General features: G+C 47.4%; 1 protein-coding gene across 1 annotated transcript; it reads left to right on the forward strand.

Moving 5' to 3' along the window:
- The first annotated feature begins 3,621 nt into the window (after positions 1 to 3,621).
- Positions 3,622 to 23,587, forward strand: Got2 (glutamic-oxaloacetic transaminase 2). Its single transcript, XM_038312537.2, has 10 exons — positions 3,622 to 3,819; positions 12,591 to 12,747; positions 13,908 to 14,036; positions 15,636 to 15,695; positions 16,617 to 16,778; positions 16,963 to 17,067; positions 17,737 to 17,887; positions 18,767 to 18,932; positions 21,497 to 21,647; positions 22,492 to 23,587. Exons 1-10 carry the CDS (start codon positions 3,731 to 3,733, stop codon positions 22,612 to 22,614), a joined length of 1,293 nt encoding a protein of 430 aa, XP_038168465.1. The 5' UTR covers positions 3,622 to 3,730; the 3' UTR covers positions 22,615 to 23,587.
- Positions 23,588 to 23,960: the final 373 nt, after the last annotated feature.

Here is a 23,960-nt window from a genome sequence, read left to right on the forward strand (position 1 = left end):
ACCCCTGTGTTCAATGTTGACCTCTCAAATCCAATTTTGGGAGAGGCAGTCACTGGGCCAGCTATATTGTGCATATATAATAAAGAGTAATATAGATTTGGCTAATCTGGGTCATGGTCTTTACTCTCATTCTGTGGGATTAACACTATTCTTCCACATTGCTAGCTCTCTGGGTGAAGCACACTTTACAGACTCCTGTCTTTGTCTAGTGGCATTGATAGTTACAGGCAGCACACACTCAGGCACTCCATTTACAAAATCTAATCCTCCTGCCTCAACCTTCCAAGTGCTGACATTACATGCGGGCATCATACTTAGTGTCAAACTGAAGACACACATTGGGGTCATACTGAAGAGACAAAATCACCATCGTGGTGACAGAGGCAGAGGTCACAGTGATGAATCTATGAACAAAGGAAGGCCAAGGATCTGACAACACCTTTATTTTGGATTTCTGCCCTCCAGAACTGGGAGACAAGAAATTTCGAGAAGGGGAGGTGTGTGTGTGTGTGTGTGTGTGTGTGTGCCTACAAAGGTCAGAAAAGGAGTCTGGGTTCTGTGGAACTGATGTTACCGGCAGTTGTGAGTTGCCTTGTGAGCCTAGGAACCCAACCCAGGTAGGTCTACAAGAGCTCTTAACTGCTGAGCCATCTCTCCAGCCCAAGTGGTTTGTCACAGCAGCCCAAGCAAACTAATACAGCAGGTGCTGTCATAGCTTTCTCTGAGGTGATGTGGATCAATGTCTATTCACTGCAAACCGGGTACCAACAGACCAAAGTGTTGACCCACCGAGGTTCAGCTCGGTGAACAAATGAGTTGACTGACGTACAGGAGCATGGGTACTGCAGGTATGCAGGTGACCCCAAAGCAGCTGCAAACTCCTAGCCTGTTACAGATGTCAGTCTCATAGAAGATGTATCATGGAGTCCCACTTTTAGTTACCTTCTGTGTATCGCTAGCATCTTCTCAGATCCCTGTCAGCTGAAGGCTAAGAAGCAAGGTTAGAATCCCAGGTGAAGATCCAGTGGCTCTCCTCCCTGGGTCCATCTTCTACCGTTGTATTGGTCAGAGTTCTCCAGAGGAACAGTATATAGAGTGAATATACACATTAACACTACCACTGGGCTGCTCTAGCCACGCCCAGTCATATATAGAAAGGGGATTTATTAGAACGGCTTACAGACTGTAGTCCAGCTAATCCCACAATGGCTGCCTATGAACAGAGGTCCAAGAATCCTGTAGCTGTTTAGTTCATGAGGCTGGATATCTCAGCTGGTCTTCAGTATCTGCTGGAATATTTCCCAAAGAAATAGGCTTTAATGTCAGGGAATAAATAAACTTACTAGCAAGAATGAAAGCAAGCAAGAAGGCAGAGAGTAAAAAGAGTAAGATTCCCTCCTATGTCTTTTTTTTTTTTTTTTTGAGACAGGGTTTCTCTGTGTAACAGTCCTGGCTGTCCTGGAACTCACTTTGTAGACCAACTAGCCTTGAACTCACAGAGCTCCGCCTGCCTCTGCCTCCCCAGTGTTGGTATTAAAGGCGTGCACCACTACCTGTACCCGGTCTTTTTTTAATAATGTATTTAAATTTATTTTATGTACACTGGTGTGAAGAAGTCAGATCCCCTGGAACTGAAGCAACAGACAGCTGTGAGCTGCCATGTGGATGTGGGAATCAAACCCAGGTCCTCTGGAGGAGCAGTCAGTGCTCCTCTCCAGCCCCCCTCCCCAGTCCTTTCTATAGGCTGCCAGAAGAAAGTGTGGCCCAGATAAAAGGTGGATCTTCCCACCTCAAAATATCTGGACTAAAGGTGAATCGTCTCACCTCAAAGATCCAGATGAGAAGTGAGTCTTCATTCTTCAAGGGGTTTAAGAAAAAAACCCTCCCACAGGTGTGCCCAGCCATTTGGGTTTTAGTTAATTTAGTTAATTCTAGATGCAGTCAGGTTGCCACAGAAGAATAGCCATTAAAAAAAAAAAAAAAAAAAAAAGAAGAAGAATAGCCATTACAGCTTCCTTTTATACTGCTAGGTTGGTAGGCTTCTTTGGTTGCCATGGTAACTGAGCCAAAGCTGTCTGTTTCAGTTAGGGTTTCCACTGCTGTGATGAAATACCACAGCCAAAAGCAACTTGGAAGGAAGGGGGTTTGTTTCCGGTTACATGTCCCAACCAGTCTCTCATGAAAGGAAGCCAGGGCAGGCCCTTGAAGGCAGACACTGACACAGAGACCTCAGAAGAGTGAGCTCCTCCTGTCTTGCTCAGCTGTCTTCTTATACAGCCCAGGAGCACCCACTCAGGGGTGCCACTTCCCATACTGGGCTGTCCTCCCACATCAGGCATCAGCCACAGACTTGCCTACAGGCCAATCCAATGGAGGCATCCTCTCACTTAAGATTCCCTCTTCCGAGCCGGGCGGTGGTGGCGCACGCCTTTAATCCCAGTACTTGGGAGGCAGAGGCAGACGGATCTCTGTGAGTTCGACACCAGCCTGGTCTACAAGAGTGAGTTCCAGGACAGGCTCCAAAGCTACAGAGAAACCCTGTCTCAAAAATAAATAAATAAGCCGGGCGGTGGTGGCGCACGCCTTTAATCCCAGCACTCGGGAGGCAGAGGCAGGCGGATCTCTGTGAGTTCGAGGCCAGCCTGGTCTACAAAAGCTAGTTCCAGGACAGGCTCTAAAAAAGCTGCAGAGAAACCCTGTCTCGAAAAACCAAAAAAAAAAAAAAAAAAGAAAATAAACAAACAAACAAATAAATTTCAATCTCAGAACCCTAAAGACAAACTTCGGAACAGAGTTGCTGGCTCTCTTTGCCCAGCTTCCCAATGTGGCCACATTGAGTACACACTGTTAATTTGACTTTTTAATTTATTTATTGACAATCGGTGGCTGGGGACGGTTTGGAGCACATGCCATAACCCCCAAATTTGATAACAACCACATAGGCAGCTGGAGTGACAGAGGATAAATTAAGTGGCTCCATTCTATACAGATTTCTAAGAAAAATGCCTGGAAAATATCCTGTGTTTAAAATGGACTTGGTCAACTTGTAGGCTTGCCTCAAATTCATTCCCCCGCCCTTTAAAAAATTATTCATTTCTCCCCAACATAATTATGAAGATGATCTGTTGTGTTTGTCGTTGGCCGTGGGTTCCTTTGTATTTACTAATCAGGCCCTGTTTTTAGGCATAATCGGCTAATCTCGGTTAATCCTCACAACTGTCCCACAAAATACACCTGCCGCTCTCTCTGTTACAGGGACATGGAAGCATTCCGGACCTTGAGAGAACTGCATTTAGGGAAAGTCCGGCAGGTGCGTAAAGGGTTGAAAGAAAGGCTATATTGTATCTTAAAGGCTGTGCGGCAATGGGAAAAAAAAATACTTTCTCGGCGTCAGCCTATCAAACTGACACACTAGCAGCTGCCTTTGACGTACCGGATGACTAACAGGATGCAGAGCGCCGCGTTCTGCGCATCCTCACACACACTGCGAGCTTCGCAGGTTTCCTAGGCGGTGATTAGCGGCGTCCTTGCAGGTTTCCACGACCTCCACGGAGGCGTCCCCGTTCTGCCCCAGACCGCCAGAGGCCGCTGTGACAAGGCTCGCTCCTGCCGCTCTAGCCACACCCAGGGAAGTCGGTGTCCTCACCTTTTAGAGCCCGCGCCTCGGTTCCTGCGGACGCTTCCCGTGCTCTCGGCTCTACCACTGTCCACTGCCGTCCCGCCGCCCACCATGGCCCTGCTGCACTCTAGCCGCGTCCTCTCCGGGGTGGCTGCCGCCTTTCACCCAGGCCTTGCGGCCGCAGCCTCTGCCAGAGCCAGGTGAGCCGAGGGATACGGAGATGGAGCGGGACCGCGGGCCTGCCCCTGCCCCTGCCCAGCCGAGCTGCGGACGCTGCAGACCTGCACCCGCACCCGCGGGCGAGCACACGCATGCACCCTCCCTCTCCCGTGTTCCCAAGGGGTCCCTGCCCCGGGGCCGAGGGTTGAGTGTCCGTGCCTCGCGGTGACCCTCAGGACCCCTCATCCCTCCCCTGCATCGCTGGACACCGGGCCAGCGCAGTCCCCGGGGACGGGAATTGTGGTTCTCGGCTGCACCCGAACCCCAATTCTACCGAGTGATGGGGGTCCAAGATGCTGAGTCCGCGCGGTGGGGTGCGGGGCGAGGGCTGAGCACGTGGGCGGCGGCGCCGGGCCAGCTTCTTCGCGGATTGGCTCTGGTGTCGGAGCTGCCTGTCGCCGATTGGCTGTGGCGTTGGGGGGGCGCGCATGCCCTTGACCAGCTGCCCTGCCGGACAGCTGGCCCACCTGTCGGGTTACGGAGGGTTATATCTGGTAAACCCGGCTGTGCTACGTCGAAGCTGACCGCTGCTTGTAAATCCAAGGGAGATGTGATCACATGAAGCGAGTTCTCGGGGTGCCGAGACCCCGCGTTTCTCCCTGCATCCGTGACCTTGGTGTGGCGCATCCTTTTCTCGCTGTCACCGCTCTAGTACCTGATGATACCCCTCCCCCGTCGGGCATATCTGGGTTTTGGATGGGAAAGAGTTGAGGTGTAGTGTAATGCACTTTCTTTGTCTTAAACCCTTGGGAGATTCGGCTGGCTGGAAGCCATCAGTCTTCTCTCCATCTCAGTCGGCCCTTAAATATTTCGTAACCCAGTTTCTCAGAGCCAGGCACTGGACCAGTTGCTGGTGATGTAGTTGTGAGCAAGACAGAGAGTAGTGACTTCGCTTAAAGAGAGAGAGAGAGAGAGAGAGAGAGAGAGAGAGAGAGAGAGAGAGAGAGAGAGAGAGAGAGAGAGAGAGAGAGAGAGAGAGAAGACATGTGTCATCTTGAACTGAGATGTCCTAAGAGAAAGTTCGGGGCCTAAATGGAGCCAATAACTCCTAATTCTTCCCTGAGCCAGGAGAACTGTTTGACCCAAGAAAGCAGATTTGAGGCAGTCTCCCTGAGTGCTGAAGAAACCCCCCTGGAGCACATACTAACTCACTAGGAACAGAGCCTACTTAACCTTTTCTGCTTGCCTTGGCCTTTCCTTTGAACGTGTTCAGGTAGTCTTCAAGCAGCAGAACAGTCTGTCCCAGCCAAAGCCCATTTTTTTGGCGCATTACCAGCCTGTGTCCGTTTAAGCCTAGCCACCTAGGAAGAGAATTAGGCAGAAGTTATTTATGCTGCAAATTTGGAGAACAAAAAGGAGTGCTTCTGTGGACAGGAGAAAGTCTGCTTTCCTGTTTTCTTAGCCTTAAAATACCCCCTTGTTTTATGTATATAACTGAAAGGTCTAAGCTTTACCTAAACTTCTTGAGGAGGTTCCCTTTGGGTGTGACTAGTGTTCCTTTTCTGTCTTTTTCCAGTTAGAATTTAAGGTTCAGGTGAGCAGAGACCTTGCAACTTTGTTCAGAGTTGTATCTAAGCACTTAGGTCAATGTCTGATATGGTTTTTGTTTGTTTTTGTCATTTGAGATGGAGTTACTATGTAGCCCTGGCTAGACTGAAACTTACTGTGTACACCAGGCTGGCCCAGAACATGCTGCAATGACCCTGCCTGTACCTGAGTGTTAGTACTTCCAGCTTCCTCCTCCTTTTCTCCCTGTGGGGGGGGATAGAACTCAGGGCCTTTGGGCGTACTAGGCAAGCACAGAGATGTTTGCCTGGCCTAGGGAATGCCTTTCACTTTGCATGTTTTTATTCCAAGCCCTTATTTTTAAACAAATGCAGCTTTTTTTTTTTTTTTTTTTTTTTTTTTTTTTTTTTTTTGGTTTTTCGAGACAGGGTTTCTCTGCAGCTTTTTTTTTTTTAGAGCCTATCCTGGAACTAGCTCTTGTAGACCAGGCTGGCCTCGAACTCACAGAGATCCGCCTGCCTCTGCCTCCCGAGTGCTGGGATTAAAGGCGTGCGCCACCACCGCCCGGCCAAATGCAGCATTTTTAATTTTTTTTTTTATTTTTAGGTCAAAATCTACACATAAAAGGAACCATGGTGGTGCAAAATATGTACCAAAACCAAAGCATAAGGCAGGGAAAGTGCCCTGAATTCAAGGTCATTCTCCTGGTCTCTACACACACACACACACACACACACACACACACACACGTGTTCTAGGCCAACTTGCGCTATAGTGTGAGACTTTAGATAAATATAACTGAGGGAAAGCTTTTCAAAAGCTATTTAAGCCTTGGATAACTCAAAGCTTTTGAGCTGGAAATAATTTTGAAATTATTCAGATAATGCTTATCTGAATACTTTGTACCTAGCATCTTTTGGTTGGGTGGTCACTGTTGCTCAATGTTTGTGGCCCTGCGCCTCTGTCCAAAGGGCATCGGTAAGAATCACATTTAGGCCATAGGTTATCAGTTTACCCCCAGAGCGCTCTTGTTTTTATCTAAGGCCATTAATTTACAAACATAAGAGCTCTCGCGTGTCTGTAATCGTCACAGTTTTAAGGCGTGGGATAATGAGGGACGTAGAGAACCTGGAATTTGATCACTTATAGCTAATCAAAGGATTACTGCTTCTTGCTTAAAATAGTTAAAATTCACTGTTTTGAAATTGTTTGGAGCATTCTTTTTAAGAGGTATGCTAGAATATTCACGGCTGAGGCTTCTAGAGAATGTGTATGCTGCATATTTTATGTGAGTGTTGTTCATACTTTTAAACAAGAATGATAACTTCTGTACTTGTGATTAGGGGCAACTCTGCCATTGTTTAAGGACCTTTTTTTAAAAAATGGAAGGTGCTTTCTGGACATTTGAATGCCCTTGACATTCAAAGTTCATTTCACTCGGCAGCTAATGACAGTGACATCGATAGGCAGGTGGCGGCATGGCTTCCGTCTGGGCTGGAGAAGAGAAACAACCAAAACCTATTTGAGTTGTTTCAAGGCTTGTATTTCTTCCTCACAGCTTACAGCCACGGTGCAAAAGAGGAAAGGGAAGAATGTTTTTATTCCTGGCCTAGAGCTAAGGGTGGGAAAGTGTGTTAACGTCCCCTGAGAGTGTAAAATGATAATAACAATCATTTTAAAACCAGAAAGACGTGCATTTGGCCATCAATTCCTATGGTCATATGCTGTTTGAATTCAGTACATGTTGGTCTTACAGGACCCCGTACTAGTGGCTGGGGGGTGACAGACGACAGCTAATGAAGTAGAAACGAATGCCGGTTACCATCAGGTCCTCGCTTTGGCTCTTCTGAGTGTGTTTCCATTCTCGCAGCAACCCTGTGAGAGAGATCTGGTTGCACCCATTTAACAGATGAGGACTCGCGAGATTTGGGGTCACTTCTCTTGCCTCTACTCTCTCGATCTTACATGGCAAGCTGGTTGAGCCCCTGCAGTTTACCCAAGGCAGGCTATTTTAAAAGAGACCTTTGAAAAGTCAGACCCTGGGAAATGCCAGACCAGAAAGCTCTGCTCTTTAATGAAGAATTAGCAGCCCACCAAGTACAGCTGTGAAGGCTGAGGCGCTCCTGTTGGGAGCCCCACCCAGCCATGGAGCCTGCCAGCCAGCAGTACTCGAGGAGAGTGAGGCTGGCTGGTGAGTGCCAACCGGCTGCAGGCTCAGTGGGACATTGCCGGGAAGGCAATCCTCCCGAATAACCCATAGTGCCCACTGGGCAGAGGCGAATATGGGACTTGAGCACTTCACCAAAGTCGCTTGCAGTCTGGCTTCCCTACCTCCAGTTTCTACCCAGCTCCCACACGGTCCACCCTGTGCCACATGCGCTTTTCCTCCTGCCCCTCTCACCCTTAGCCCTCAGCTCACAGGTCCCTTCCTCCCGGGAGCCTCCATAACCCTCACTTCCCTTCAAGGACTTTGGTCAGCAGAGGCAGGCGGATCTCTGAGTTCAAGGCCAGCCTGGTCTACAAGAGCTAGTTCCAGGACAGGCTCTAGAAACTACAGGGAAACCCTGTCTCAAAAAAAAAAAAAAAAAAAGGACTTTGGTCAACTTTTTCTGGGTTTCCCCAAGACTACTCAGTTCCCTGGACCTAAATCATCACCGTGAGTCCCAGCCAGGCTGCACTGTTGGTCACCCCCACAGCCACTCTGCTGAGAGGGGATTGATTTACCCTTTACAGTCCCTGCTCCTAGCACACCAGCACACAGCAAGTTTATTATAATCATCGATTTAGGACACATTAAAGCAGTGGTTCTCAACCTATTTGTCAGGACACCTTTGGGAGTTGCATATCAGATATTTATCCTGCTCACAACAATAGCAAAATTACAGTTATGAAGTAGCAATGAAATAATTTTATGATTGGTGTCACCTCAACATGAGGAACTGTATTAAAGGGTCACTGCATTAGGAAGGTTGAGAACCATGCCTTAAAGACTTTGCTACATACTTCGCTCTGAAACCTGCCAGCCAGGGGCATAAGGAATGTCCCCTACCTTACCTCTGGCTGTTCTGAAGATGGAGTGACAGTCCACCTCTCCAGTTACCTGGGCCCACATTACTGCTTCCGAAAAATGTACAGAGAGGCACTGGATATGAAAACTGCACTGTCGTAAGAGGTTGTAAAACCAAAAAGAAGGATGGAAAGAGATGGAAACAAGATTCGCCATCCAAGTTTGTCCTGTTTCCTTTCATCTTCGGAGCACACAGATATCACCCAGGTGCAGGGGTTAAAGCATGCACATCTAGAAGATCAAAACTTCTCATAGCAATAGTCGGTATTGCTTATGGAAATGTACATGGTCTCTTTTTTTGGCTTTTGGTTTTTCGAGAAAGGGTTTCTCTGGAACAGCCCTGACTGCCCTGGAACTTGTTCTGTAGACCAGGCTGGCCTTGAACTCACAGAGATTATGCCTGCCTCTGCCTCTGCTGGGATTAAAGACGTGAGCCACCAGCGCTGGCTGTAGGTGGTTTCTACAATTTCTGTTTTCAAATGACTACTAGCTTACAAGTTTCTCAGTTTTACTTTCCAGTGCAGTAGATATTAATCGTCCCAGCCCACATAAACAAGAGCTGTGTGAGGAGCTTCTGCTAGCCAGTCAACTCGCCTACACCACAGCAAGCTCAGGAACTGTGTTTACAGTCAGCCACAGTAATCACAGCACTCAGAAGAGTGGGCAGGTGGCCTAACAGTTTCAGGCCACCCAGGGCTACATAGTGAATACAACAGGGCCAGGGGCATGTACTGAGCTATAATTCACCAGAAGCATCTATGTCATCAAAAACAGGGAAACTAAAACTGTCACAGCCAAGAGAAGCCCAAGGAGATAGACAGTGGAGCGTGATGTGGTGTTAGAGTGAACAGAAACAAGCAAAAACCAAACCAGGAAAATATGCAGGTGCCTCTCAGGCTCTGTAACTGTGTGTGCCATAGTAGTTCCTATGCTGGCAATCGCGGGCAGGATGGGTGGGAAACAGGACCTGTTGTTCAGGTCCTCTAAATCTAAACGTATAAAAGTAAAATCTAGACTGGGGTATGGCTCAGTACTAGAACCCTTCACTAGCAGGTAATCAAAAAGTAGCGAATATTTGAGACTAGGAATAAATAATTGCTATTGGAATTCAAGTTTTCCCAAGCAATAATATACTCCATTTAATATAAATTTGATTTTTACTAATTTTAATCATTGTTTTTCTTTTAATTTCTTGAGAATTTCATACATGAGTAAACTGGATTTACATCACTTCCAACCCTCCCTCCCCCCCACCTCAGTTCTCCCCGTATTCCACCCCATTGTTTTTGTTAAGTGAACTGAGAAACATTTTAGGAATTTGAGTTCATGTAACTAAGTCTTTGATGAGTAACAGTAATTTAATTTTTATTCAAAGCAGCTATGCCTTTCACTTGTGTTAAGTATTCATCTAATATAGCATTTGTTTTTCCTGAACGAACTGGTTGAGGATGAAACGAGCTGAAAAACAAATTGTAAAATAGCACATTCAAAGTAGTAGCAATGTGGCTTCTCATTTGCCTGGAAATGTACGAATCGATGTCTGTACGTGCTGAGAAGTATAACAAACGCCTGTTATTTGAGGATTTTGTAATCTAGTACATCAGTGCTGTCGAGAGGTAGAAAACTTGTCAGTCAGGTCCTCGGTCTTTCCACATTACTATCACGTGGTGAGGTGTGTTTGTTCTAAGCTGCAGAAATCCTAGTATAAGCTCCAAATTGACAGAAACACCCGAACAGAAGATTTCAAACAAACCAAGGAGCTGGGCATGTTGCTCAACTGGTAGAGTGCTTGCCTGCCAAGCATAAAGCCCCAGGACTACACAAGCCAGATGTAGCATGCCTTGTTCTATCTCTATCTCTGTGTTTGTGTGTGCACACACGCATGTGCACACGAGAGAGATTGTCAACTCTTACCTAATAGACTTCTGCCATCCTCCTATAGAACTCTGTAGAATACTTAGCACGTAAAACCAACTCAGTCATTGATTATGGCCACTAGCTTATTAGTCACATGTGAACTAAACAAAATCCAAAGAAGATAGATATATAAGAAAGCTCAGAAGTGGGTATTGAATGTTCTGTTGCATCTTGTGATTTACCAAGAAACAAGGAAAAATGAGGGACACTGCTCTAGCAATATCGTCACCTGGCTCAGGTGACTCTAGCAGGAATCAGTGAATGACTGTGGAAGTCGGGGAAGTCGGGGAAGCAAATGGCTCGTGGATGAAGTCCTTGCTACGCAAGCCCGAGGATCTGAGTTCAGATCACTAGCACCCATGTAAAAGCCGGACACAGTGGTGGATGTCTGTAACCTTGGGGTGTGTGCAGGACAGGTAAGAACACAGGGTTCACTAGTCAGCCAGTCGAGCCAAAATGGCAAGCTTCAGCTCTGATAAGAAACCCTGACCGGGCAATGGTGGCACATATCTTTTTTTTTTTAATATTTTATTATTTATTATGTATGCAATATTTTGTCTACATGTATTCCTACAGGCCAGAAGAGGGCACCAGACCTCATTACAGATGGTTGTGAGCCACCATGTGGTTGCTGGGAATTGAACTCAGGACCTTTGAAAGAGCAGGCAATGCTCTTAACCGCTGAGCCATCTCTCCAGCCCCTGGCACACATCTTTAATCCCAGCACTCAGGAGGCAGATGGATCTCTGTGAGTTCTAGGCCAGCCTGGTCTACAGAGTGAGTTCTAAGACAGCTGGGGCTGTTATACAAGGAAACTAAGAAGGGAGGGAGGGAGGGAGAAAAAGAAAGAGAGAAACGTTGTTTCCAAAATAAGGTGGAGTGGGGCTGAAGAGACAGTCCAGTGTTGGTCCAGTGTTAAGAGGACGCGCTGTGCAATCATTAGGAGAGGAATTCTGATCCCAGCACTGACCTAGCTGGCCATCCTGCAGACATCTGTAGCCCGTTCTCAGGAGGGTGCAGACTGAAGGATTGTTGGAGCTTGCTGGCTTCAAGCCCTAATGAAGAAACATAGCCACTTAGGCGTGGGCATAAGGATAAATGTTGAGAACCCAGTTAACAAGTCTACTGATTTAGGAAAGTAACAGCAATAGGTTCTCCTAGGGTCACAGATAGTTGGCTGGATTTATACCAGGCGTGAATTCCCTCCTTTTGAGGGGACCTTCAGTCCAAGTGGACAGCTGGTGATTGCCCCAAGACACAGTGGTAGTATTACATCCTTGGAGCCATCATGCCATGGTGGTCATTGTAGTTTGTAGGCTTTACAACTGGGCAGTACTGCTGTAGGATTGCTCCTCTCCCTTGGCAACTTGCGTGGCATTTTAGCGAGAGCTAGTGCCCAGGAGGAGGCTTCCAGCTCAGTTCCAGCTCAGTTCTCTAAGCCTTATGCCTGATGTGGTGGTTTCAGCGATAGGGGCTTTCCTTCGATTTCTGGGAAGCAACCAAGAACAACAGCAATAGCCGTTATCACTTTGGGAGTCTTAGACTCTCTTGACCAACAACCTGAAGGGAGTTTTCTCATGCCTGGCACTGGATCTTTGGTTAGTCTAATGCTCCTGGGGAACATTGTCATCCGAGTGGCATAATTTCATACCCTCCCCGCTGTGTGTGTGTGTAAAAGTGTAAAAGTGTTCAGACATTCTTAGTGTTATTTATTCCTCTTCCCTCTCCGCTTCCCAGTTAAATCCCCATTTTTTCCCATTTCTCCCTTCATAGCACGTGTCCCATCCCCCCTCTAGAGTATCTTCTTTCCTTTGCCCACGTGGTCCCTTTTGTCTTCCCTGATTTCCGTGGTGACACCAGGTTACATACTTACATGTAAAAATTCCAAGCTAGGAATCACAGATGAGAGAACATGCGACATTTGTCTCTGAGTCTGCGTTACCCTGCTTATAACATTTACTAGTTCTTCTCCTTTACCTGCAGTTTCATGATTTCATTACTCATTAATCATTTGAAGAAAAGTTTTCTTTAAACTCGTGTACGTACCCTATCCTACTCAAAATAACCTTTCTGTACCTTGTCGTATCTGTGTTGAAGATGCTGATCTCCAGTCTCTGAAGGCTTTTGTGTGATGGAATGGCTGCTCCCTGTTTCTGTAACCTCTGTGTAACACATGCCAAAATGGATCTTTGGCAAATTGGAGACCTATCTGGCCATAGGACTCTAGCTCATGTGGTTGACATAAAATATTTCTCATTTCAGCTCCTGGTGGACCCATGTAGAAATGGGACCCCCAGATCCCATCCTGGGAGTTACTGAAGCCTTCAAGAGAGATACCAACAGCAAAAAGATGAACCTGGGAGTTGGTGCCTACCGGGATGATAACGGGAAGCCTTACGTGCTCCCCAGTGTCCGGAAGGTGAGCGTGGCACCTGTCCTGTTGGTGCAAGTGTGGAACCTGAAGGGAGCCAAAAGGAACAAAAGGAATACTGGCCCAGGCCCTAGGGCCCCAGGGTCTGCTTCTGGCACTGCTTTGTGGTTTCTAGGCTGTGACCTTTCTCAGCTGTGAAAGTGCATCACAGCCACACCCTCTTCTCCAAGATTGAAAATCAGGCATTGTGCCTAACACTGGGCGCAAGTACCAGAGGGCTAGACGGTTAACGTCATCTCTTAAGAGAGGAAGAGCCTTTTCTCTCATCTTGATGGCTGTGGTGAAATCCATGTATAGAGAGAGCCATGAGCTGTCCACCCTTCCTGACAGACTGCACGATATCTTCTTCTGTTCTCTACTTTTGTTACGTTTTTTATTAGTGATATTTCCATTAGTTTTAAAGTTAGTCACGGCCGGCTATGCTAGATGTGATAGTGTTGCCTGGCATGCAGAAGATTCTGTTTGATGCCCAGCATCACAAGAAAAATTCTAAGAATGTATTCAGTGACTGATAAGCTATTGTTGGAGCTGGACCGCAGCCGAGCACTGCTGTCCAGTATCTCATCAGTGACTCGCCTCAACCCCACGACTTGGGCAGGGTGACGCTTGCGTGCAGTCACACAGACAGTGGGAGTTCTTGGACTGGCATACATCCTGAAATGCATTCCTTTGATACATTGTTTGGCTTTGTCGTCTCACATATACCTGTCATGTTGCTCGTAAGTTTTATTCTTGTGCATTTCAAGAGAGACCTATTATGTTAAGTGGTAACCAAGGAAGACTCTATACCTGTTTTAGAATTTCTGTTGCTGTGAAGAGACACCGTGATCACAACTTTGTGTGTGTGTGTGTGTGTGTGTGTGTGTGTGTGTGTGTGTGTGTGTGTGTGTGTGACAGGGTTTCTCTGTGAAACAGCCCTGGGTGTTCTGGAACTGGTTTTGTAAACCAGGCTGGCCTCAAACTCACAGAGATCCGCCTGCCTCTGCCTCCCGAGTGCTGGGATTAAAGGCGTGCGCCACCGCCTCCCGGCTAGAATTTTATTTCTTAAGATATAGATAGATATAAAATAAAGTGTATTTCTGTTCTGTGGATACAAAGTATCAAATATTTCACTTTTATCCAACTAAAACTTATTTTCTCGTCTCTAGGCAGAGGCCCAGATTGCTGCAAAAAATTTGGACAAGGAATACCTGCCCATTGGGGGGCTGGCGGAATTCTGCAAGGCTTCTGCAGAGCTGGCCCTGGGTGAGAACAATGAAGTGCTGAAAAGTGGCCGGGTAAGCCAAGCGGCCTGGGCGTCATGCAGGCTGTGTTCACACCTAGCCGTTTAGAAACCCGGACATGTTAACTCGGTCTGTGTGTGTGTAATGACTGAGGTGGCCACACTTTCCTAATAATTACTTTCTAGAGAGGAAGTTTAGCTCTGTCAGTTATCTTGAAAATTCGGCAGAATTTGACTGATAGCTTTGGACCAGTTTGCTGTTGTTTCTGATGAGTTTCATCTGCTTGTATCGAATATGGATAAGAATGCCTCTCTCTGCCTAGTTTCAGGCCGATAATTAGTCCCCACAATCATGTGTTAAGCTTCGGCTTGGACAGGAGAAGTGACAGAAGCCATGAGTAGACTATGGGGGCAGGGCAGAGGACGGGTGTGGCTGTCTGTCCTCTTCTGCCCTGTCACAGCCCAAGTGGGCATGGACAGACAGAGACCATGATCCTAAAAGGTCCACTTGCAGACTGGCTTGCTTTCTTCTCTGAGAAAAAGGAAAATGTGTCTTTTTTGTTGTTGTTGTTGTTTGGTTTTTATCGAGACAGGGTTTCTCTGCAGCTTTAGAGCCTGTCCTGGAGCTAGCTCTTGTAGACCAGGCTGGTCTCGAACTCACAGAGATCCGCCTGCCTCTGCCTCCCGAGTGCTGGGATTAAAAGCGTGCGCCACCACCGCCCGGCGGAAGATGTGTCTTAATGGATATACTTGCATATTTATTTTTCTGCCTTAGCCTAAGATGTAATAAACAGGCCAATGTGTGTTAATAGCTCAGAAGTGGCATGCTGGCCTGGCATGTGCAAAAGCCCTGGGTTCAATCCCAGCACCACAGAAAATAAAAACAAAATAAATTATACTAACACTATCCTAATATACTTGTTGACTGTCCAATTGTTTAAAGAACCTTGGTCAGAGGATTATTGGATTTTACATATTTCTTAACCACTGAGTCGTCTCTCCAGCCCCTGGATTTTACATATTTCTAAAATAACGTTTGAACATACTATTTTTGTCTTTATATTTTGTATGTGCATATATCCCTCCTTTTGCACATTGAGGAGGAATTTTTTATATCCCCAAATTTTCAGTATAACATGGATGGTTCTAACAAAGTCATCCAGAATTCACTTCTAGAGGCCATCAAGATGCCCTAGCAAATGAAATGCTTACTGCACAGGCCTGGTGACTTAAGTTCAATCTCCAGAGCCCACATAAAAGGCGGAAGGAAAGAATCAGAGTTGTCTTATGTCATGTACGTACGTACCTGCCATGGCAGGTGCACATTCCCGCTCCCATCCACACGCAGTGCGATAACTAGAGGGGGCCGGAGAGATGGCTCAGTGGTTGAGAGCACTTGCTCTTTTTAGAGAGCCTGAGTTTGATTCCCAGCACCCATGTATCACTCCAGATCTAAGTTCCAGGGGATCCCGACACCTCCCGACATCCTGGGGCACCAGGCATTGGCATGGTGCACATACAGACACGCAGACAAGATAGTCGTATGGAAAGTAAACAAGTATCTCTGTAAAAATAGTCGTGTAAACAGCTAAAAGAGTTAAGTTCTGACATGCAAATGGTAGCGCAAGGGACTGACTCTGCATCTCCCCTGCAGTTTGTCACCGTGCAGACCATTTCCGGGACCGGAGCCTTAAGGATCGGAGCCAGTTTTCTGGTGAGTGGAACTCCTTCAAGAGAGAGCATTGAGTTAAAGGTTGACATACTATCCATCCTGTGTGTGTGCTCACCCACCGTCAGGCTTCTCTTTCCACAGAACTGGCAGGTTTCCTGGTCTCTGGTGAAAGAAAGAAAAGTACTGTGGAGAAATTATAAGGAATAAAGTAATAATGAGATAATGAGTCAGCATATTGAGTGTATAGTGGGTGCAGGGAGGGGTGTTTTGGTTTGGGTTTTTTTGATTTTTTTTTTTTTTTTTTAAACAGGGTCTTACTATGTATCTGTGGCTGTCCTGGAACTCATGGCGTAGACTAGGCTGGCCTCAAACTCACAGGGATCTGCCTGCCTCTGCCTCCTGAGTTCTGGGATTAAAAACATGAGCCACTATGCCCAGCACCACATGTAGCATTACTAGGGAGTATGTGTTTTAACTTACTCAGTCCCTGTCTTAGTTAAGGTTTAAGACAGTCGGGACAGGAACTCAGACAGGGCAGGAACCTGGAGACAGAAGCTGTTGCAGAGGCCAAGGAGGAGTGCTGCTTACTGGCTTGCTTCCCATGGCTTCCTCAGCCTGCTCTCTTACGGCAAAGGATGGTGCCGCAATAGTTTGGGTCCTCTCCCATCAATCACTAAGAAAATGTCTTACAGCTGCATCTTACAGAGGCCTCCTCTCAGTTAAGGTTTCCTCCTTTCAGATGACTCCAGCTTGTGTGTCAAGTTGACATAAAATTAGCCAGCAAGCTCCTGTAAAGGAGGTTCAGGCAGTGAAGCCTGCACAGGTGTCTCACCTCATAGCCAGAATAACGTCAGGGCCTGACTCCCAATCCAGACCATCTTGCTACTGTCAGTAGGAAGAAACTCTCAGGAAAACACTACCATTTTGTCCTCTTTTTTCATTCCCTCTCACCCCATCTTTCAGCAACGCTTTTTTAAGTTCAGCCGAGATGTCTATCTGCCCAAACCGTCCTGGGGAAATCACACGCCCATCTTCAGGGATGCCGGCATGCAGCTACAAGGTTATCGATACTATGACCCCAAGACTTGCGGATTTGACTTCAAGGGAGCTATAGAAGACATTTCAGTAAGTGTGGCTTTCATGACTGGACATTTAGTGTCTCCCGACTGGTTTCATTATCTGACTTAGAGGGGGCCCGCTGACTGCCAGACCTCGAGTTCCCTGTCGCGTCTCAGCTAAAGTGACCTGTGTAGCATGTCGGCTGTTTCCCTTAAAGTTACACAGCAGAATCTTGACTGTTTGTCTGTAGAAAATCCCAGAGCAGAGTGTGCTCCTACTGCATGCCTGCGCTCACAACCCCACGGGCGTGGATCCGCGTCCGGAGCAGTGGAAGGAAATCGCCGCAGTGGTGAAGGTGAGCGGGATGAAATGTCAGTAACTCGTTGCTTACCCTCGAGCCTGCCCCAATCCCACACGTAGACAAGGTGCCAGGAAGGGGTTCCTCTTTTGTTCCGTAATAGATGATACGTGAACAGCTTGAAAATAATCCTCACCTTTCAGCCCAGATGTGATGAGTTCTGATAAAACTCAGAATCTTATCTTTGTCACAGCAGCTGTTTCTGGCCCAAGAGGCATGCTGGTGGCACCTTTCCTTACAACTTTGCTCAGCATGGCCTCTTCTTTCAGAGGAGCTGGCTGTGATGGAAGACACTAATCCGAATTCCTGAGAGGAAAATATCCCTGTCATCCTGTGCCCCCATTCTTACCACTTCCGTCAGACCTCAGCGTCCAATAGAATGAGGCCCAGAGGAGCCGGCAGAGAGCACTTCGTAGAAAAGTCCTGCTAGTCCTGCCCAAACCAGAGATGAAGGTTCTCTTTCCTCGGTGTTTGCGAGGAACCATAACCATCTAAGTTTTTTTAAAAAAAAATACTTTAAAGCGTGTTGATAATTAACTCTGGCGTTCAGACGTCACACCTACTGCCGCGTATGAAGAAACTGTTGGCTGTAGAACATGGTCCATGACAGCACGGGTAATAGCGGGACATCTGCGGGTGCCTGTCTCAAACTCTTCTTCCTTCCAGAAAAAGAATCTCTTTGCGTTCTTTGATATGGCCTACCAAGGCTTCGCAAGTGGTGACGGTGACAAGGACGCCTGGGCTGTGCGCCACTTCATCGAGCAAGGCATTAATGTTTGCCTCTGCCAGTCCTACGCCAAGAACATGGGTCTCTATGGTAAGCTAGAGGAGCCAGAGTACGGTGTACTCAGATGAGCTCAGAGGAGAGCTTGGGGAGAACGCCACAAAGCAGAAAAGCTAGAGGGGCAAAGTGGTCCCTAGATGGGGGTGTGTGTATGTGCTCACATGTATATGTGTGCACATTGTGTGTTGGTTATATGTAGTCTTCCTAAGACAGAAAAATATTGTAGATATTCTTAGCCATATCTTCAGTGTCTTTAAATTTCTGTAGCAAAAATAAGGGGTTGGGGCTGGGCAGTGGTGGCGCTTGTGGTGACTCCCAGCACTTAGGAGGCAGAGGCAAGCGGATCTCAGTGAGTTTGAGGTCAGCCTGGTCTATAGAGCAAGTTCCAGGACAGCCAGGGCTACACAGAGAAACCCTTCCACAAAAAAAAAAAAAAAAAAAAAAAAAAAAAAATGAAAAGAGATCCTGAGGGGTTGGAGAGATGGCTCAGAGGTTAAGAGCATTGCCTGCTCTACCAATTCCTGAATTCAATTCCCAGCAACCACATGGTGGCTCACAACCATCTATAATGGGGTCTGGTGCCCTCTTCTGGCCAGCAGGCATACACACAGACAAAATATTGTATACATAATAAATAAATATTTTAAAAAAGAGAGAGAGATCCTGAATACTTGTTCGCCATTGACAGGTCACCATTCTGAGTAGTAAAGACTATTTCTGTTAAGGAACTCTTAGGCCAGATGTAGCTCATACCTGTAATCGCATCACTAGAGGCTGAGACAGGAGCATCACCTGTCACCAAGCCTGGGGTACAGAGTGATGCTCTGTCTCAAACAGAAATTTCTGTTGTGGTTCCTCTGACAGAAGAGATACCTTGTAGCAGAGTTCCTCACGGATCCACTGTTTTCTCAGGTGAGCGTGTGGGAGCCTTTACTGTGATCTGCAAAGACGCTGATGAAGCCAAAAGGGTGGAGTCCCAGCTGAAGATCCTGATCCGTCCCATGTATTCCAACCCACCTCTCAATGGTGCCCGGATCGCAGCGACCATCCTGACCTCTCCAGACTTGAGAAAGCAATGGTAAGGAGTGCTTGCTGTTCCATGCCATCCGGTACCTTACAGTTCCAGGTGTGGAAAGGAAGAAGAGGGGGTGTGCATTTTGTTGGCACAGCTAAGTTTGGTATTTCCCCATAAATCCAGAAACAAATGGCAGCCTCTTTTATCCTCTAATCTGTTTTTAGTAAAACCTGCCTTCCCTTAAAATCGAGTTGAGTTGAAGTTCCTGGCATAGGAGACTTACTCCCAAAGATGTCTTTGTTTTGTGGTGCTAGAGATCAGGCCTAGGGTTTCATGCATGTAGGCAAGCACTCCGCTGTACTATGTCCCTAGACCCTGTGCTCTTCTCACTGGCTAACACTGAATCCATGCTTCTGCATACTTACGGCTTTTATTATATTTAATCTCACTACCTATTCTCTAATGTTAGTCTTCTTAAATAAATCTTTATAATTTTTTTTTTTTTTAGTTTTGGACTAGAGAGATAGAGAACTTAACTGCTCTTACAGAGGACCTAGGTTCTATTCCCAGCACCCATGTAGTAATTCAAAACCATAACTCCAAGCCGGGCGGTGGTGGCGCACGCCTTTAATCCCAGCACTCGGGAGGCAGAGGCAGGCGGATCTCTGTGAGTTCGAGACCAGCCTGGTCTACAAGAGCTAGTTCCAGGATAGGCTTCAAAGCTACAGAGAAACCCTGTCTCGAAAAACCAAAAAAAAAAAAAAAAACCATAACTCCAGCCCCAGGAAAGACCAACCTTGGCTACAAATTGAATTTGAGGTTATCCTGGACTACATAAAACTCTGCCTCAAAAGCAAAAAAACAAAACAAAACAAAGTCATGTTCAGGGAGCTAGAGAAGATGGCCTGTCGGGGATGATGTTGGTTGATGTCATGAGAAGTCAGAACTTGATTCTCTGGCAAGAGGGTGCGGGGCTGGAGAGATGGCTCAGGGGTTAAGAGCGGCTATTTATCCAGCGGTCCTGTGTTCAATTCCCAGCAACCATCCATAATGAGATCTGGTGCCCTCTTCTGGGCTACAAGTAGACATAAGGGCAGAACACTGTACACATAATGAATCTTTAAAAAAAAAAAAAAAAAAAAAAAAGGAGGGCAGGATTTGCTAAGTGAGCAGTGCATATAGCGTGTACAGGTCACATGCCTAGTCCCTGTAGTACCCAGGTCTTAAAAGTGAATAAAGTTGGGGGGGAGGTGCTTGTTGCAAAAAATGAATCTGATCTTGCTCAAGGACCAGGAGCAACTGTGCTCTGGCCAGGACTGACCCTGTCTTAGTTTGGTGACACCAAATGCAAAAGCTGCTTTTTTTTTATTTTCCCTTTTGTTGTTGTTTTTTGGTTTTTCGAGATAGGGTTTCTCTGTGGCTTTGGAGCCTGTCCTGGAACTAGCTCTTGTAGACCAGGCTGGCCTCGAACTCACAGAGATCCGCCTGTCTCTACCTCCCGAATGCTGGGATTAAAGGTGTGCACACTACAGCCCAGCTTTATTTTCCTTTTTTTGAGATAAGATTTCACACTGGTCTCAAACACAGAGATCCACCTGCCTCCGCCTCCTCGGTGCTGGGATTGCAGGTGTGCACCACCATTCCCAGCTCAGTGACTCAAGTGAAAATATTTAGACAGGCGGTGGCAGCGCACACCTTTAACCCCAGCGCTTGGGAGGCAGAGACAGGCAAGTCTCTGAGTTTGAGGACAGCCAAGGCTACACACAGAAAATCCCTGTCTCAAAAAGCAAAAATTAGTCTTTAGTTGGCAGTTGTAGGCCTGGTGTAGCCATGCATGACGTTGTCGTGAGAGATTATCGTCCAGTTGGTAAGAACCAACAAAAGAAATTCCCTGCGGGGCACGGGAGTGGACTGGCCCTGACAGTTCTGAGGAAGGGAGAGACAAGCCGGACTGACTGTCTGCACACAGGCCTGTCCCCTCGGGTCCCCAGACAGAACAGCCCTCTCCTCCGTGGCCCTTCTTTCGCCCAGCGCTGTTCTGGTTGATACTGTGCCACCACTGACTTTTTACAGGCTTGGCCTTTAACCTCTGTCCTAACCTCTTAGGGGCTATGACCACACCCCACTCACTCCTCAGCTCCTTCTATATGGCATAGACCACGTAGGCTTATAGTTTGTCGTCTTCATTATGAAGGCAGAAGCATTTATTCCAAGTTTAAAATAACTTTCCTCAGTACTCAGATATGTTAACTTATCTGGGGCTGTAGAGGTGGTGTAGTTATTAAGAGCATTGACTGTCGTGCCACGGGACCTGGGTTCAATTTCCAGCATCTACGTGGTGGCTCACAACCCCCTGTAACTCTTGCTCCAGGAGATCCCACACTCTCTTCTGGCCTCCAGTAGTACCAAGCACACATGTGTGTGCACTGCAGGCACAATACCCTTATACATACCTTTTTCTAAAGTTGCCAAATGTACATATAATAAAAAGCAGAACACTTAAAATCTTTGTCCACCAGCCCCTGACTGTGTGACTCGGTTAAGGACTGGGGATTAAGGCGTTCAGGAGGAGAGAGGAACTCGGGTGAAGCTCGGCCAGAGTGAGACGCCCGTCTGGTTCCTTACAGGTTGCAGGAAGTGAAAGGCATGGCCGACCGCATCATCAGCATGAGGACCCAGTTGGTCTCCAACCTGAAGAAGGAGGGGTCCTCCCACAACTGGCAGCACATCACCGACCAGATTGGCATGTTTTGTTTCACTGGCCTGAAGCCCGAGCAGGTGAGTGGATGGTAGACCTGGCCTTTAGGTCCAGGTGGCATGTGGTGGTCCTGGATTTGGCGGCGGTGCTGCCGTGTTGTGAGATGAGGGCCCGTTAGTGTTGTCCAGGCTGGCCACTCAGGCTCCAGCAGCCACACCTCACCTGGGCCTGCAGTCATGGTCACTGCAGTTAGGGGCGTGTGCCACCTCCCCCGGCCTGGTTTTCTCTGTTACTGTTTATATCCCCCGTGATGTTGCAGTCTGAAGTACATACCTTGGGAGGAAGGGGTTGTTTGTTGTTTTTCCAGTTTGTTATGGGGGGTTGTTTTGTTGTGGTGGCGGCGAGGGATGAGACCCAGGGCTTTGCCCATGACATGCATGTCATAGCTTGTTTGTGCGTTTATCTGACAGACAGCACCTTGGAAAGAAGAGGAGAAATGGCTGCCCATAGCTGAATCCTGAGCCTGCTTAGTTTGGGATTTTTTTTTTTCCCTACCTGTTTATGCCTTGGAAATCATAATCTTAATTTTTAACCTTTTTCTAGTCTGTATGCATGCACATTCTGTGGCATGTGTGTAGGTCAGAGGACAGCCTTCAGGGGTCGGTTCTCTCCTTCTACCACTAAGTCCTGAGGATGAACTCGGGTCATCAGGCTTGGTAGCAGCCACCTTTCCCTGCTAAGCCGTCTTAGAGACCCCATTACCCTACTTTAAAATAGCTTTTCATTCTTTTACTCATCGAAACCAAATTCTCGTGTTAGTGAGAAAATTAAGGTTTTATTTTTTTAACCAGTTGGCTGTGTGCCCTGTCTGCTGGAAAAAATTTCCCCACTGGGACTTGTCGTCAGCTTCTTCTCTCTCTCTAGGTGGAGCGGCTGACCAAGGAGTTCTCGGTCTACATGACAAAAGATGGTCGTATCTCCGTGGCAGGGGTCACCTCTGGCAACGTGGGCTACCTTGCCCATGCCATTCACCAGGTCACCAAGTAATTACCAGGGTGCAAAGGGACAGAGACCACCTTCCCATCAGCCTTTGCTCTCATGAGAGTCGCAGGCAGGAGAAGGGGGGCGGGTGGTGGTGAGTAGATCGTGTTTCCAACCACAGTGCATAAGGCTCAGCGATTGAATGTGTTCCTCGGAAAAGAGGCAGGGCAGAGGCTTCCACGGCTGGTGTCTGGAACTTTGTTGGCTCTAAACCAAACTCTCCCTCATCCTTCTGTCTCCAACTTGTCTGAAAGAGTTTACACATGCAAGAAAATCACAGCACCAAAAACCTGTCAGCCACGGCGTTGGAATAGAAGCTTTACTGAAGCATCCGGAGGTGTCGGGGGCTCACCTCTGGACCCAGCTGAGACCGCTCACATTAGGGGTTGTGAGAGGAGAAAACCTAGTTCCGTCGTTAACCGTTGTCCTTGTGTTTGTCCTCCCAGAATGAGCAACTGTGTCAGCAGCTCACATTACAGGAATTATGCTTTACAGAAACCAACAAGTCTGCTGCCCCTGCAGCGAGGGCAATAAAAGATGCTGTCTCCTCTCATCATTGCTGTCTGTAGCCTACAGCTTCATCCCGGGCTGCTGGATTGACCATTAGCTTCGTCCTGTCAGGATCTGTGTAGGATGGAGAACGTAGTTTCCTGTTCATGCCAGACCCTCCTTTCTCAGCCAAGAGCCGTGGAAGAGGGGGAGTCTGCACCTTAATTTCAATGTTCCCCCTTCAGTGATTGACTGGATCCTCCCGGGATGGGCCTCTGCCCAGCTGGACCCCTTCCCTCATCCTGGCTGCACAGCCTGTCTCCTCACACGCGTCAGACAGTGCAGGACAGGATCAGGAGATATTCTGGGGTCTGTGTGCTGCCAGCCCGGCTCTGACTCCGCCCTTTGGAAAGATAACCACCATCTGCTCTAATCATATAGACTTACTGCCGCCTGGTTTCTCTGTTACAATAAAATTACTGTAGACCCAGCCACTGTCTACTTTTCTACTTAATGGGGGAAGGGGTAGAAGTGGATATCCATCCAGTCTGAAGTCTGGAGTCGTGTACAGCTGACCATAAGCCAGAAGATGTTTCCGCTTTCCAGGCCTGACTGGAAATGCATCTTGCTCTTCATCTGCCTTTCAAGCTGGTCTGGCCCAAAGGTGCCAACCAGGTGGGTGGAACTCCTCAGACCTCTGGAGACAGGAGGGTGGGGTGTAACCAAACAAATACGGACATTCCTCACAAAAGTGGGGGGGGGGCAGATTTATATGAAAACACTAAAGACTACAGGTCTTTAAATAATCAAATCCTAAGCAAAAAACAACTACCTGGTCTCAAACTGTGCCGCATAGTAGTGTG

The sequence above is a fragment of the Arvicola amphibius genome, chromosome 15, assembly GCF_903992535.2.
Source record: "Arvicola amphibius chromosome 15, mArvAmp1.2, whole genome shotgun sequence".
Taxonomy (NCBI): Eukaryota; Metazoa; Chordata; class Mammalia; order Rodentia; family Cricetidae; genus Arvicola; species Arvicola amphibius.